At 46.7% G+C, this 14,345-nt stretch overlaps 1 protein-coding gene across 1 annotated transcript in view; it reads left to right on the top strand.

Moving 5' to 3' along the window:
• Window positions 1–14,345, top strand: part of DYSF (dysferlin) — a 357,128-nt gene that overhangs the window by 230,943 nt on the left and 111,840 nt on the right. Inside the window, exons 35-36 of the mRNA XM_075066758.1 lie at window positions 1,466–1,543; window positions 13,118–13,299. Of these exons, the coding sequence (XP_074922859.1) occupies window positions 1,466–1,543; window positions 13,118–13,299 (260 nt within the window). The remainder of the gene's footprint in view (window positions 1–1,465; window positions 1,544–13,117; window positions 13,300–14,345) is intronic.

Genomic DNA, 14,345 nt, shown 5'->3' with positions numbered 1-14,345 from the left:
CTGCCTCAGCATGGGAGGCTGGGATAGATGACTCCTTGAGATCCCTTCCAGTCTGATGTTTCTGTGCTTCTGTGATCCTGAAGCTTGCTGTAAAGATGCTGAAAGTGGATCTAGATGAGAAACTGGGAAAAATTTTGAGATTTCAAAAAAGTTTCTTGTCAGCTGAACGTGAGCTCCCGGTGCAACGCTGAAGCCAAAGGTCCAGTGGAATCCTTGGATGTGTAAACAGGGGAATCGCGTGTAGAAGTAGAGTGATTATCTTACCTCTCTATTTGGCAACTGCTGCTGGAATCCTGTGTCCAGCTGTGGTGCCCACAACTAAAGAGTGTTGATGAACTGGAAAGAGTTCAGAGAAGAGTCACAAGAATGATTCAAGGCTTAGAAACTTGCCTTATGGTGATAGAATCAAAGAACTCAAACTATTTAGCTTAACAAAAAGAAGATAAAGGGGTGATTTGATCACAGCCTATAAATACCTGCATGAGGAGCAAATATTTAACAATGGGCTCTTCGGTCTAGCAGACAAAGATCTAACATGGTTCAATGGCTGGAAGTCGAAGCTAGACAAAGTCAGACTGGAAATAAAGGGTATATTTTTAACAGTGAGAGTAATTAACAAGTTGGAACAACTTACTAAGAGGTAGATTCTCCATCACTGGCAATTTTTCGATCAAGATTGGATGTTTCTCTAGAAGATCTGTTCTAGTTGAAACAGGAATTATTTTGGCGAGTCCTGTGCTCTGCAGGTGGTCGGACGAGGTGACCACAGGGGTCTCTTTTGGCCTTAGAGTCTATAAACGTCTGCCGAGTTGTTCAGTGTCAAGTGCTGCTATGGTGCCCCCTACTGGAATGTTCATGACAGAGCCTCTGCCACACAGGGGTCCTGTGCCTGGAAGGATGTTTTTGTTTGGTGAAAAAGCTGGGAACAGCAAAGGGAATGGGGATGGGGAGGACTTATGTCATTGCATCCACAGCTAGGTGGATGCACTGACTTGCAGGATGTGCGTGATGTGCAACCAGCTCTGGGGCCTTAGGGGAGAGGATCCCTCTATGGAACATAGCCTTCTGCTCCCTGCAGGTACACAGCCCAGCTCCTAAGGCTGAATACTGGAGACAAGATTTGCCCCAATGAGCGTCAATGTGTGGTACATCAGGACAGTGCAGGGAGCTGGTGCATTTCCCATGCGACTGTAGTAGGACCAAAAATAGGGTTTTCACAACTCAAAGGCTAGACTGGACCATGCACCAGATAATATACAATAGGCAGGCCAGATTCCCCTCGAATGTAAATCTGGAGTAACTCCATTGCTGTGAATAGCACTACTCTTGATTGGCTTCCTTAGGTCCGAGACCTGACACCCGGGGTCCAAGAAAACATTCAAATCCCTTGTGTAATTATCATAGATTTTCCAGCACTTCAGCAGTGCAGAACTGAATGCTTTTTTCTCTCCGTTTCTCAATAAAGATGGAAGCAGATACCACCTGCGTTGCTACATATACCAAGCTCGGGATCTGATTGCCATGGACAAGGACAGTTTTTCGGGTAAGCACAGGTGCTCATATGGGCACACAATTTAATTTCCTTGGTAGCTTAGACCAGGGATTCATCAGGCAGACTTCAGTGCTCTATGGGTAATTGTTGGTACAGATTGAAATAAAAGGGGGTTTGTGCTGCTGTGCAACAGAAGACAGATGCAGCAGGGAGTAGCCTGATTCCCATCAGAAAAGGAGTCAGACTTTCAAGAACTCTTCTGTGAGAAAGCCAGAAACCACAGTCGACCCGGGTCACTCCTGAGTCATGTGACGTTTGCTTGCTAATGGTCCCTGATCACAGATGCAGGCTGATGTTGAAAGCCTGCGGCACAGCTGGAGAGCTGAGAGCTCGGTGGCTTCAAAAAGAAACAAAGACAGGGGTGTATAAAGCAGCGTTACCTTGATTCTGCCAGGCCCTGTGTGTGTGCCTGCACCAGCGTGGATAGAAGTCTACATGAGAACGCAAATAAAATTGAGAGCTGGTGATAGCCCCCTCTGCCCTGACCAGTAATTAGTGTCATGCTCCCCAATGTGCATGGAGGAAATGAAAGGATACAGCATTTCTGCGCAGACATGGGTTTACGCTTGATCCTCCCCAGTCTAAATGAGGCTCTGATTTGGGTGCTCCTCATTTCTGCTTCCCGCATCCTGTGATCTAGTATGGTTCTGAAATGTGAGGACATAAGCACAAAGAGCCATGGAAGCAGCAACGAGAGAACTCCCTCATCAGGAAGTTCCTATGTTTAAGCTCCCCGCTGCAACACATCCTGATCCTCTCCGGTAACTGTACAAGACCAGGAACTCTGTAACCACTTCACACCTCCTGGGCTTTATAATAAACGATTGAAACTTAAATTATAAACCAAAGCATATGCACATAAGAGTCCAAAATAAACGTCAGATTCCTTAAAACTATTTACACTGCCATGTCCCCTTATCATTGGTATTTACATAGACCGGAGCAGTATTCTAAAGATCAAGACTTTGCACGGGTCTGGTCAGTCTTCCAGATCATTTACTCACTTGTATTAAGATTGTGCTTAGAGTTTTCTCTGGACTGGGCTCACTTCCTCACAGCGTAGGTCCCAGATCTCTTCTTTGTTGTGTTGGGAAATACTGAAGAGGAATCCGAAGTCCTTTTGGAGTCTCCACTAGGTAGGAACTGGGAGTGTCTGCCAGGTTCTAAATAGCTCCAATTGTCTGAGAGCTTTTCAGCCAAACTTTGTGTCCTGCTCTCAGTTCAAGCAGCGCTTTTGTTCTGTGTGGAACACTGAAATTTTGGGATTGACACATTTTATTTCCGCCCCCAGTTTTCAAAATTCCTTCAGAACAGGCCACTTAGAACTAAGCTGTATTGGTGCCACAGGTGAAGACACCCTTACTCATCTTCCCATTAGAAGTTCTGCTGGAGATAGTCCAGACGCAAGTGGTGTTGGCCGATATACTAGGAGTGCTTTATACAGGTCCACTGATTTTTGCAGACATCCTTTTCAAGTCTGCCCTGCTCTCTCCACCTCCTCATTGCTCTGGGGGTAATATGGGCTACTAGTGTGATGTTCAAAATCCAAGTTCTCTGCAAATACTGGGAATGTTTCAGAGGTAAACTGAAGCTCGTTATCAGCTCTAAGGGCTTCAGAAATTCCATGTCTTGCAAACATTGACTTTAGTTTCTGGATGACCTCTGCCAGTGAGGTCTGTTTAAGTAAAGCTAAGTCAATATGCCTGGAAAAGTAATCAACTATGATAAAGTAGGTGTGTCCTTTACAGAAACACAACTCTGGCTAGTCGCTGCCAAGGTCTGTCAGTAGTTCTGTGGAGAGTATCGGTCCTGGTGATTGTTTCCCCCACTTGTTACCTATCTTGCCCTTGCAGCCCTCTACTAAGGTCTGAATTTGCCTACTCAGACGGGGCCACCATATAGATTCTTGGGCTCTTGACCTGCACTTGTTTATACCGTGTTGTCCCTCATGGATTTGGAGAGGATCTCTTTCTGAAGTACTGCGAGGATAAGAATGCACCATCCTCGCAGCAGCCATCCATTGGTCATGTGAAGGTCATTTTGACGGTAGCAAGTCTGTTGGCAGCTGACTCCTTCAACCCCAGCCTCTTTGGCAGAGGTGAGTCAGTTTCTGGCAGGTCTCATCCTTTAGTTGCTCGTCTCTGATTCGCTGAAGTTGGCTGGCAGATGCTGGAATTGCTGCCAGAAAAAGGTCAGTTTAGGCTTAGCATATTCCTCTAAAGCCTTTTCCTCTTCCAGTGGTGGCTGATAGAGTTCCTGGTTGGAGTGGAGAATTTAATAAACAGAGACGTTTCTTCGTCAGGGAGTTCTCTAGCTGCTACTTAAAGCATAGCTCTGTGTTTATAGCCTCACACGACATGGAGTCAAAAGTGAGTGAATCACTCTCTTTAAACAGTCAGCATGGATTCACCAAGGGCAAGTCATGCCTGACTAACCTAATTGCCTTCTATGAGGAGATAACTGGCTCTGTGGATAAGGGGAAAGCAGTGGATGTGTTATTCCTTGACTTTAGCAAAGCTTTTGATATGGTCTCCCACAGTATTCTTGCCAGCAAGTTAAAGTAGTATGGGCTGGATGAAAAGACTATAACGTGGATAAAAAGCTGGCTAGATCGTCGGGCTCAATGGGTAGCGATCAACGGCTCCATGTCTAGCTGGCAGCCAGTATCAAGTGGAGTGCCCCAAGGGTCAGTGCTGGGGCTGGTTTTGTTCAATATCTTCATTAATAATCTGGAGGATGGCGTGGATTGCCTTCTCAGCAAGTTTGCAGATGACACTAAACTGGGAGGAGTGGTAGATACACTGGAGGATAGGGATAAGATACAGAGGACCTAGACAAATTAGAGGATTTGGCCAAAAGAAATCTGATAGGTTCAACAAGGACAAGTGCAGAGTCCTGCACTTAGGATGGAAGAATCCCATGCACTGCTACAGACTAGGAAGAGAGAGATATCCAATGCACGCGACAGACAGGACGAAGGCGAGACAGCAGCCTGCAAGACAGGGCCTAAGGTACCAGTGGAGAAAACTGGATAAGAGATCAAACAGTGGGCCCGTGTTGCAAGAAGGCAACTGCATGGACGTAGAAGTAGGGGCAGCCCACGATCGACGGACGTGAGTCATTCCCGACTCGACGGATGGTGAAGGCCTCATCTGGAGTACGCGGCCATTTTGGCCCACACGACAAAAGGATGTCGGAAAAATGGAAAGAGTCCAGCGGAGGGCAAACAAAAGGATGAGGGGCTGGAGCACATACTGTGAGGACAGGCTGAGGGAACTGGGATATGAGTCCGAAGAAGCAGTAAAAGAGGGATTTGAAGCTGCGTTCAACTGCCTGAAAAGCGGGGTCAAAAAAAGGATGGACAACCAGTGGATCCCAAACCTTAAACAACCTTGAATCCCGCACTAAAATGTCAAGTGTCGTGAACCCCCCCAATAATAAATATTTCCAGGGATTTTCTCTTTTACTTAGTATAAATTTATAAAATCAGTGATCTTGGAAATATAAAATTTGTTTTTATGACATGCTTACTACACACTATTACAGGTCTGTCTCCTCTTATGCTGGGATTACGTTCCATAGTCAGCGCATAAAGTGAAAATCACGTATAATCAAAATTACATTGAGTGTAATGGCGGGAGGAATCGCCCGCACTACAGAAACAGTATTTAAATTATTATTTTTCTCTTTTTTTTTTTGTCTTTTTCCTTGTTTTTGCCGACCACATAAAGCTGAAATCGCTCATGTTAAATGCGCCTAAGATGTGACAGACCTGTATTTATTATTTATCATTCCAGTATTTTTATTACTTTATGAAAATGGCAACACTTCCAAGATCTCACTTTCGTAGCTTGTATCACTTTGAATAAGCCTGTTAGAAGACAAGGCTCCTGTGTGTCATCAGGGAGTATCAGATGTGAAACAGCATGAAGGGATTTAAGAAGTCAACTCAAAGTTCCTCCTACACAAGCATTCAGGTCTTGAGCAGTCCAGGCAAACAACGCGTGTTACAACAAAGCCTAAACTTGTTCTTCTTAATAATTTTAAAAACAATACTAGCTGCCTATTTAATTTTTAAAACAGCAAAAAATATCCACCTCCCTTTCCATTTCTAATAAGGAGTCTTGAAGTTTAAATCTCCTCACATTGATAGAGATACTTGCTTTGATCTGCTTAGCTCTTGGAAGTCCAGGGGCTCCAGGCTGCCAGCCTATGCTGCCCGGGTTCCCTAGGGGCGGCTCTGTCTGCCATTAGAGAATTTTTTCCCGAGAACCCCCTGTAGCATTTCATGAACCCCAGTTTGGGAACCACTGATCTAGGCTGTTCTCAGTGGTACCAGATTGCAGAACAAGGAGTAATGGTCTCAAGTTGCAGTGGGGGAGGTATAGGTTGTATATTAGAAAAAACTTTTTAAGGAGGAAGTAGGTGAAGCAGTGGAATGGGCTAACTTAGGGAGGTGGTGGAATCTCCTTTTTTTAGAGGTTTTTAGGGTCAGACTTGACAAAGCCCTGGCTGGGATGATTTAGTTGGGGATTGGCCCTGCTTTGAGCAGGGGGTTGGACTAGATACCGCCTGAGGTCCCTTACAACCCTGATATTCTATGATTCTGTGATTCTATTCTATGATTCTATGAAGTAGGGACTGGAGAGCAGGATGCCTGGGTTCTCTCGCCAGCTCTGCTATTTATCTGCTGTGTGACCTTGGGCAAGTCACTTCCCTCCTTTGTTATTTAGCTTACCCATCTGTAAATGAGAACAATGATACTGACCCACCCCTGGGGTCTGGTGAGGCACAATTAGATGGTGGAACTCACTGCTACTGGATGCCATGTAGCAAGACTCCATGAGAGACTGGTCATTTATATGGATAACAAGACCATCCAGAGTATAACAGTTGATGCCAGTGTTTTTGAAATCCTGCTGCTTCAGGATTTAAGCTGATCTCTATCTATTAGGGATCAAGATGAGGCCTTCATGGGGGCAGATGATCTAACATCTGCTGCAGTGAGTTTAATCACACCTTCCTCTGCAGCATCTGCTGCTGGCCTCTGTAAGAGATGGGATACTGGAGCAGATGGACCTCAGGGCTGATCCAGCCTGGTGATTCCCATGTGATGCTTGCCACATATTTTGGGACTCTCAGCTGGGATGTCCTATATGCAGTAATAAGCAGCTATTGAAGAAGAGCAGAGCCTCAGCCTTTACAGAAGTGAAAATGTGGAATGCCCACTGAGGGGCTTGTTTGTCTGGGAGGACTGACAGGTATGCAGGATATGGAGGTTGGAGCCTTTCAGTGTTTCATGTGGATCTGGCCAATGTCTGTGGTGAGTCTACAGAGGAAACTCTGAGAGGAGTTTCATGGGTCTTGGAGCTCTTTTGAACAGACCACAAACTCCCATCTCAGATGATCCCGGCAGAAGCAGAGAACTTGGCTCTTTGGACTTTTCCCCAGAAGTCTGAGTCCAGTGGTGCCACTTACTTACTGCATAATCTCAGGTAAGTCACCTACCCTCTCTGTGGCTCAGTACACTCCATCTGTAAGACAGGAGAAATGATACTGACCTCTCACAGGGTATAATTAGACTGTGGAACTCACTGCCACAAGCTGTCACCGAGGCCAAGAACAGTGAGGGGACGAGAGGTAAAACCAGGCAGAGGAAAAGTTAGGAAAACAGTTGGGCTGGACGCACGCAGCCCCTGGTTATCGCCACACCAAAAGCAACGGTGGAGTGGCGCAGAGAGAACAAGAGTAAGAGTCTTGTAAGAGTCTCTCGGCGTCGTCCTGCTGAGGAGGCTGTCATGATGCCTGCAGCTGGAGTAGCTGCTGAGTGAACCAGGCAGCTGTCTGGTAGCAGGAAGCCTCTCCGGGATGCCCCAGGGACCAGATGCTGTTCTCAGAGATGTTGGCCAGTGCAAATCCAGAGAAATTCAATTAGCTTCAGTGGAGTTACCACCAAGGTAACAGAGATCACAGCCCAGCCCTTTATATCAGCCTCTCAGCAGCGAGTTGCACTCAGCAATTTGCCAATTTCTCATTTTATTTACCCCGGCGGGACAGAGTGCTGAGAGCCAGTAGCTGACCCAGCATGCTGACCACTTCAGCAATAGTTAGGTCCACAAGGAAAGGCTTGATGGAGGTGGAGAGTACTTAATTGCCGAAGCAGACGGGGGTCAGTGAGCTAAGGAGCTAATTATCCCACCAGCTGGGGAGGCTAATTAAAAGCACAGTAAGGATGTGCAAGGAAGTGCTAGCAGAGGCTAGGTCTTTGTCTGCGAAGAGTGCTCCTGCTCCCTGGAGGGAGGGCTGAGGGTCGAAGGACGCTATAGTTAGACATGCTGCACAAGGATTGTGCTGAGGATTTGATGGTGGTAAGATCAATAAAACAAAACGCCCAGAGGTGTTGACAAGCAGGAAGCGTCCAAGACTCTAAGGGACCCCAGAGTGGGAGAGAGCCTGTGACGCCTGCATTAATTGGACTAGCTGGATTGACAGTCGTGTAAACAGGAGCAGAATTTTGACCCTCGCCCGCAGCCCACTGTGGGTCGGAAATGACTCTGTCTCCATTATGGCTGCATGAGAAGAACGAGGAGGGGAGAAGGAGGCACAGGATGGTAACAGAGCACATCTAATCCTGGCACATGACCGTAGAGCACATGCAGGCAGCCTGCCCCTCATGGGCGGCGTTCGTTCAAAAGGGATGTAGCACAGCGTTCTCGGTGCTAACAGGAAGCCCCTAAAAGCTGCTGACACCAACCTGAGACCTGCTGATGGTCTCTCCAGAGAAGTGCCATGCCCTTTTTGTTAATGTATCATGGGAGCTGCGCTAGGCCTAGGGTTGCCACTTCTGGTTGGACATATTCCTGGAGATTTCATCACATGACATAATCTTTAATTAAAGATTAATCTTTGATTCCTGGAGACTCCAGGCCAACCCTGGAGGGTTGGCAACTCAGCTAGGCCCCATCTTTCATAACGGGCAGGGATATTGGCATCTTGGCTTTCTCCTCTTCCGTCCATCTTCCTTTTTCTTTCTTTCTTTTTGTTTGTTGAAAAGAGTTGAGGGAGATCTGAAAGGGAATTCCTTCTGGAAGTCTGGCCTGGTAACTTGAATGTTAACAAAACACCAGCTCCTATACAAAATAAGCTCAGATTGAAGTGAGATGAAGGAAGAACATCACTTTTTCCATTCCCCACTTAACCCCTGAATCCCTTCTCTGCTCCTTTCCCTCCAACCATCCTCTTCCCTCCCACAAAGAAACAGGGAGTTTAAGGTCTAGGGCTTGTTGTGAACCAAAGAACCTTTCTGAAGGGGGAGGCCCGGCTCGCATCGTGTTTATTGTGAATGAAAGAATTGAGTGAAAAGCCAGTTGGAAAAGAAAATACCTGACACTGGCACATCTATAAAATATTTAGTATTTATTTTCACTACCAAACACTAAATCAGAGCAGTCCATCCACCCTGGAAACTTCGGAGAGGGGGTGGGGGAATTTAAAGGCATGGAGTGTTTCTTAAAGGAGCTGGCACTCAAACCAGATTTTCAGGGGATGAAGAGCATCTGTATCCTGTCCTTTTAATTCTGTTAAAACGTGCCTACCATGAAAGATTTCATCTCAACTAGAAACCAGATGAGTGATGTTTTATATCCCGAGAAATATGGAGCATTTTATATGATAATAAACACTTGTCTGTATTCTCAGCGGAGCTGGTAGCACGGACTCTCATGAAGGTTGCCCAACACTTCCCATTACAAGGCCCTTTTTTCAGTTGCTTATAAATTTGCCAAATTTTAACAGTTTTGGCTGAGATTTTCCATGCTGGATGTCTGCCTGAGGCTGATTTTTTTGTTTTTGGAAAGTTTCTGCAAATTTTTTTTTTTTTTTTCGAGAACAAGGTTAGGGAAAGAGAGGCATGTTACAGTTTGGGTTTTTTTTAATGACCATTTCATGGAGATGCTCCCAAGTTTTGGGGGCAAGGACTTGAGATTTGCCAAGAGATCGTCATGGTATCAGGGATGTGCTGTCAGCCATCTCCGTGATCATACACCCAAATATGGCTGAGTTATAAGTCTCCGTTTGCATGTGCTCAGTAGAGACTTGTTAGAGTTTAGCAGCTGAATTCTCTGAAGATTCCAGCTGACTGAAAGCATGCTCCAGCACAGGGCTGTGACTTTGGTATGGGAGCTCAGAGACTCTCCTGTGCTCCCAATACCCTTCTCCCCCACAATGCACAGGCAGCTTTAATCCTGGCATGTCTTAACTTTTGCATGCTTGACTTTGCAACTACAGTGATCTGCAGTTTTTTTGTAATGTTGTTTTAGGGTGACAGCATCCTCTGAGCTGAGCTTATCACAAAGAGAAGTTACAGAGGCAAAGTCAGTTAGATTTGAGATACCACTGCTTACCCCTATATTTAGAGTAGGCAATAACTTACAGTATTTCACAGACACTGTGCAGTAACCTATAGAAAATATTGACTTTTTAATGGTGACAACTGAATCACTGGCTTTGGACCCTGTCGGCCTCATGGCAATTAGCTGCACCGAACTGATGTCTGATGGTTTTGAGGTTAAGATACTGGGCTATTATTCAGAAGATCTGTGCTCAATTTTTCTGATTTCTCTGTGTGATATTAATTTCTCTGTGCTGCAGCTATCTTGTACAGTAGTGGTGAAAATCCTTCTTTGTCTTACCTATTTAGATTGTAAGTTCTTCAGGGTAGGGACTGTCTCTTCCTATGTATTTATACAACAGTAGTGTTAAAAATAGAACCCAGGAGTCTTGACACCCAGTGCTCACCATTAGACAAGAATCAGAGTGGTAGCCGTGTTAGTCTGGATCTGTAAAAGCAGCAAAGAGTCCTGTGGCACCTTATAGACTAACAGACGTTTTGGAGCATGAGCTTTTATGGGTAAATACCCACTTAGTCGGATGCATTAGATAAGAAACACTCATGCCTTTGTATTAAGATGCAAAACTGGGTTATCTAGTAGCTTTAGAAGCCAGAAGGCTGCTGTCGCCCCACACTGAGCCACCAACATATTCCTTCTGTTCCTTTTGCAGCTTTCTCACTCATTTGACTCTGGTAGGGGGAAGGGTGGAGATGTTTGGTGTTATTTCACCCTTTATTTTGAAACAGGGGGGAGAGGTGGGAAAGAGTGAACAATCAAATAGTGTCTGAGTCCACCCAAATCTTTTCTCCTCTCTGCCTCCACAATGAGTTTGTTGTTTAAAATAAAACTGAGACCAGCTTTGAGAGGGGTGATTTCGTGTCTCTGGATTGGCTGGGGAGAGAGGGAGTCCCTTCCTTTGGAAAAACACAGCCAAAGACAACACGAGCAACAAAATGTTACAGAACGGATTTAAGATCTTGCTTGCTTTAAGAAAGCATAGTTCATTAAGGCTGCTTTACACGGTTACAAAATAAACCCTGCTACACACACAAGGGTCTAAACAAAAGAGCTTTATAAAGACAATTCCCCCCTTTGTGCCCCCCCCCTTTTTTAAAAAACCCAGGCCCAAACACATGTTTTTTTGTTTATTGTAATGGATTCTGCTGCCTTCCTCATCCTGGAAAAAAGTGCAGAAGTGGAAAAGGTTCTGCCCATGCTGTAGTGTAGTCCGTGGCATCCCAAACAGCCCAGCTCATTAAACACAGCTGCATCAGTTGGGAATTCAACAAAATACCCAAGGAGCGCGTGGGAGAGAGTACAGAAGACACAGCGCTACTTCATCCTCCCCTGGCTTTCTGGTGGGTGAGTGGGTGAGGCCGTGGGCTTAGAAAGCTGTCGCTCCCTGCCTCTCTGGGTTGGATTCACTGGGGTGCTTACTCAGTTCTTTTGAGGTAGATACATTGATTTGCAAGCAAGTTAGATCATGAGCTTTTGGGGGCAGGGGCTGTCTTTTTTGTTGTATGCGTGGTCAAGCAGTGGCTGGGATCTCAGTGCTACCAGATAATGAATAATAATGTTTGCACTAAGTTTTTACAGGTGAGGCCTTAAAAGGCACTCGTCCTGCTCTGCTTTCCATGGAGGTTGAGAATCTCTTAGCCAAAATACTCTTCCCTGTTGTATTCCCATGGCACAGTTGATGACTGGGAGGCGTTTCCACAGAGCTGGCTGCATTTCAGGGGGAACGTTTGGAATATGGACTTTGTAAAGCTGTGTGGGAGGGATGGTGCTATAGTGGTGTCAAATAACATGTTTCAGGTGTTAATTGCCTTGCTTGCTGTCTGGCCAGCTAGGCACTTCCTACCTCCTTCTCCCAGTCCATCAGGCAAAGGGTGCAGGTCACAGTGGGACTTGTCTTCACCCCTGCTCTCAACAATGCACTGCAGTCGGCAAAGGGGTGAGGCCATATGCTAGAGAGTCTGTCACCTGCATGCTCAGCCATGGTACCTTCTGTCCCTTTTTGGGGCCCTTTCTAAGAAGAAAGTCAGTGCTCTGAAAGTCTAGGCGCTTAGCCCGGGGTTTTTTACTGGGCCTCCTTTTGAAAATATTTCAGGCTGTGACAACCTCCATACCACCAGACATAGTGTTTGTGGCATCAGTGCAGATCCTTCCAGAGCTAAGTAACCGTGTCATGCCAGCCTTTCTTCTGCGCTGCGGTGGCCAGTGAGTGGCTGCTGCTGGCCAGCCACCCAGCTCTGAAGGCAGAACTGCCACCATCTTACCCTATGCCAATTTACCCAATCTCCGTGGGACAGGGGTTCCCCTCCATACCCACATGGGAGCTAGTGCCTGTTCTGCTTCCCCACGGGGCTGCTGCAGTTTGACTCACCACTTTGTTAAAGAGTTATAAGCCTTGGTGTACTGGATGAGAAACGCAGACCTACCTCTATCTTTATAGCCAGCATTAATGTCCTGTCCATTTTAAAGCCAGAAGGGTCATTTGAGCTTCCACATAACACAGGCATCGTTTTCACTTCTGCCAACCCATGGCCTCAGGCACAAATCGCATGTCTCTGCTGGCAGACCTGCTGCTAATAACCTTCTCACCCCGATGGGACCTGAAGCCTCACCTCCTATCGTAGGCAGCCACTGTTAGAGCCTTTAAGCTGTTGGAGCTAGATAATAGCATCCCCTGCCTAGCACTTTTCGTCCATAGATCTCAAAACACCTTACTAAAGAAGGTGACCATCATTACAGATGGGGAAACTGAGGCATGGAGTGGTGACTTGCCCAGGTTCATGTGAGCAGCAGAGCTGGGTAGAGCCCAGGTCTCCTCATGCCCAATCAGGTGCCCAACCTGCTGTGCTGTGCTGTGCTGCCTCAGGTTAGTTCTCAGTGCCTGTAAAGTACTTTCAGACCCTTGGATGAGAGGTGCTAATGCTACAATATATACAGTAGGTCTTTGGCCAGCAGCATTTTGGCCACTGTGGAGCCAGGAGAGATGGGAGCAGCCTAGGGCTTTCTAGAAGACTGTAATACTCAGTGGCTCATCACTGATTTTGCTGCACTGTGAACCTTGTATTGTCCTTTCCTCCTGTTCCCATTTCCAGTATGGACAGGCATAGCCCTTCTCTACACTTCTGTGATTTCCCTAACTCCCCACCTCCATTCACTGCAGATCCATACGCCATCGTCTCCTTCCTCCACCAAAGCCAGAAGACAGCGGTGGTGAAGAACACCTTGAATCCTCTCTGGGACCAGACTCTCATCTTCTACGAGATTGAGATCTTTGGGGATCCCCAGAACGTTGCTGACGTCCCCCCCAACATCGTTGTGGAGATTTATGACCATGACACCTATGTAAGCATTATCATGTACCGTGCGCACCCATCTGCAGGGCTGGATTAAGGCATAGGCAAAAGAGACATGTGCCTTGGGTCCAGATTTGGAGGGGCGCCCTGTTTTGGCCTGACCATTCCCGTCATAATGGAGGAGGGGCTGGGCCAAACCTGAGTGGTGCTGTGACTGTATGCACCGGGTCACTACGTCACTTTCTCAAATTTAGCTTGGCTGCCCCTCTGTCATGATGGAGCCCGGGACCATATGGGGAAGTAGGGCCTAGATGTGTGTGTTTCACTAGGCCTGAGAGATGAGTTATTCTGTCCCTCTACACTCGCGTGTGTGTCAGCCAGAGAGACTCGCGCTCTCTGTAATGGTTCATGGGCAAGGATGTACTTTGCTAGGGTGGCCTCCTACTCATCTCTCGGCAACTCTCTTTGAGGGAAGGGGACCTGGTCTGAGGTTAGAGCGCTGGACTGGGGATCAGGAGATGTGGGCCCAGTTCCTGGTGACCTTGGGCACGTCATGCTCTTTGCTCTAGTGCCCCTGGTGCAAAGCAGAGATGGTGGTAATTGAATTTCTCTCACCCTCACTATTTTTGCTTAGATCCAAAGCTCTTTGTGGTCCGGGACTGTCTCTCACTAGGTGTTTGCACAGCATCTTGCACAGTGGGGGCCTGATTTCAGCTAGAGCCTCTTGGTGTGGCCTAAATATTACTGCTAATTGCTACCTTGTGTTCCAGCTGTTGTGACCCTTCTCATCCTGCTTTGTGTTCTATACCCTGCTCACATCTTTGTGCTGTTGAGGCTGGAAGGGCCAGATGCTCGAAGAGATTTAGGCTCCCAGCTTCCGTTGTTATACCATTCAGGATCTGGGCTGAGGCTCTTTAGGGGCAGGGATTATCTTTAGTACTATTTTTGTACAGCCCCGAGCACAATGGGGGTCCCCTGCTCCTGATTAAGGCCTCTTGGTGCTACTGTAATACAGATCATAAAAACTGCCCAGCACTGCCGCTGCTTACTTCCTGAAACTCCCTCCCCTTCCACTCCCCCCCCCCCCCCAAAAAA

This window comes from Chelonoidis abingdonii, chromosome 5 (genome assembly GCF_003597395.2).
Source record: "Chelonoidis abingdonii isolate Lonesome George chromosome 5, CheloAbing_2.0, whole genome shotgun sequence".
NCBI lineage: Eukaryota > Metazoa > Chordata > Testudines > Testudinidae > Chelonoidis > Chelonoidis abingdonii.
This window is presented reverse-complemented; position numbering and strand designations above follow the sequence as displayed.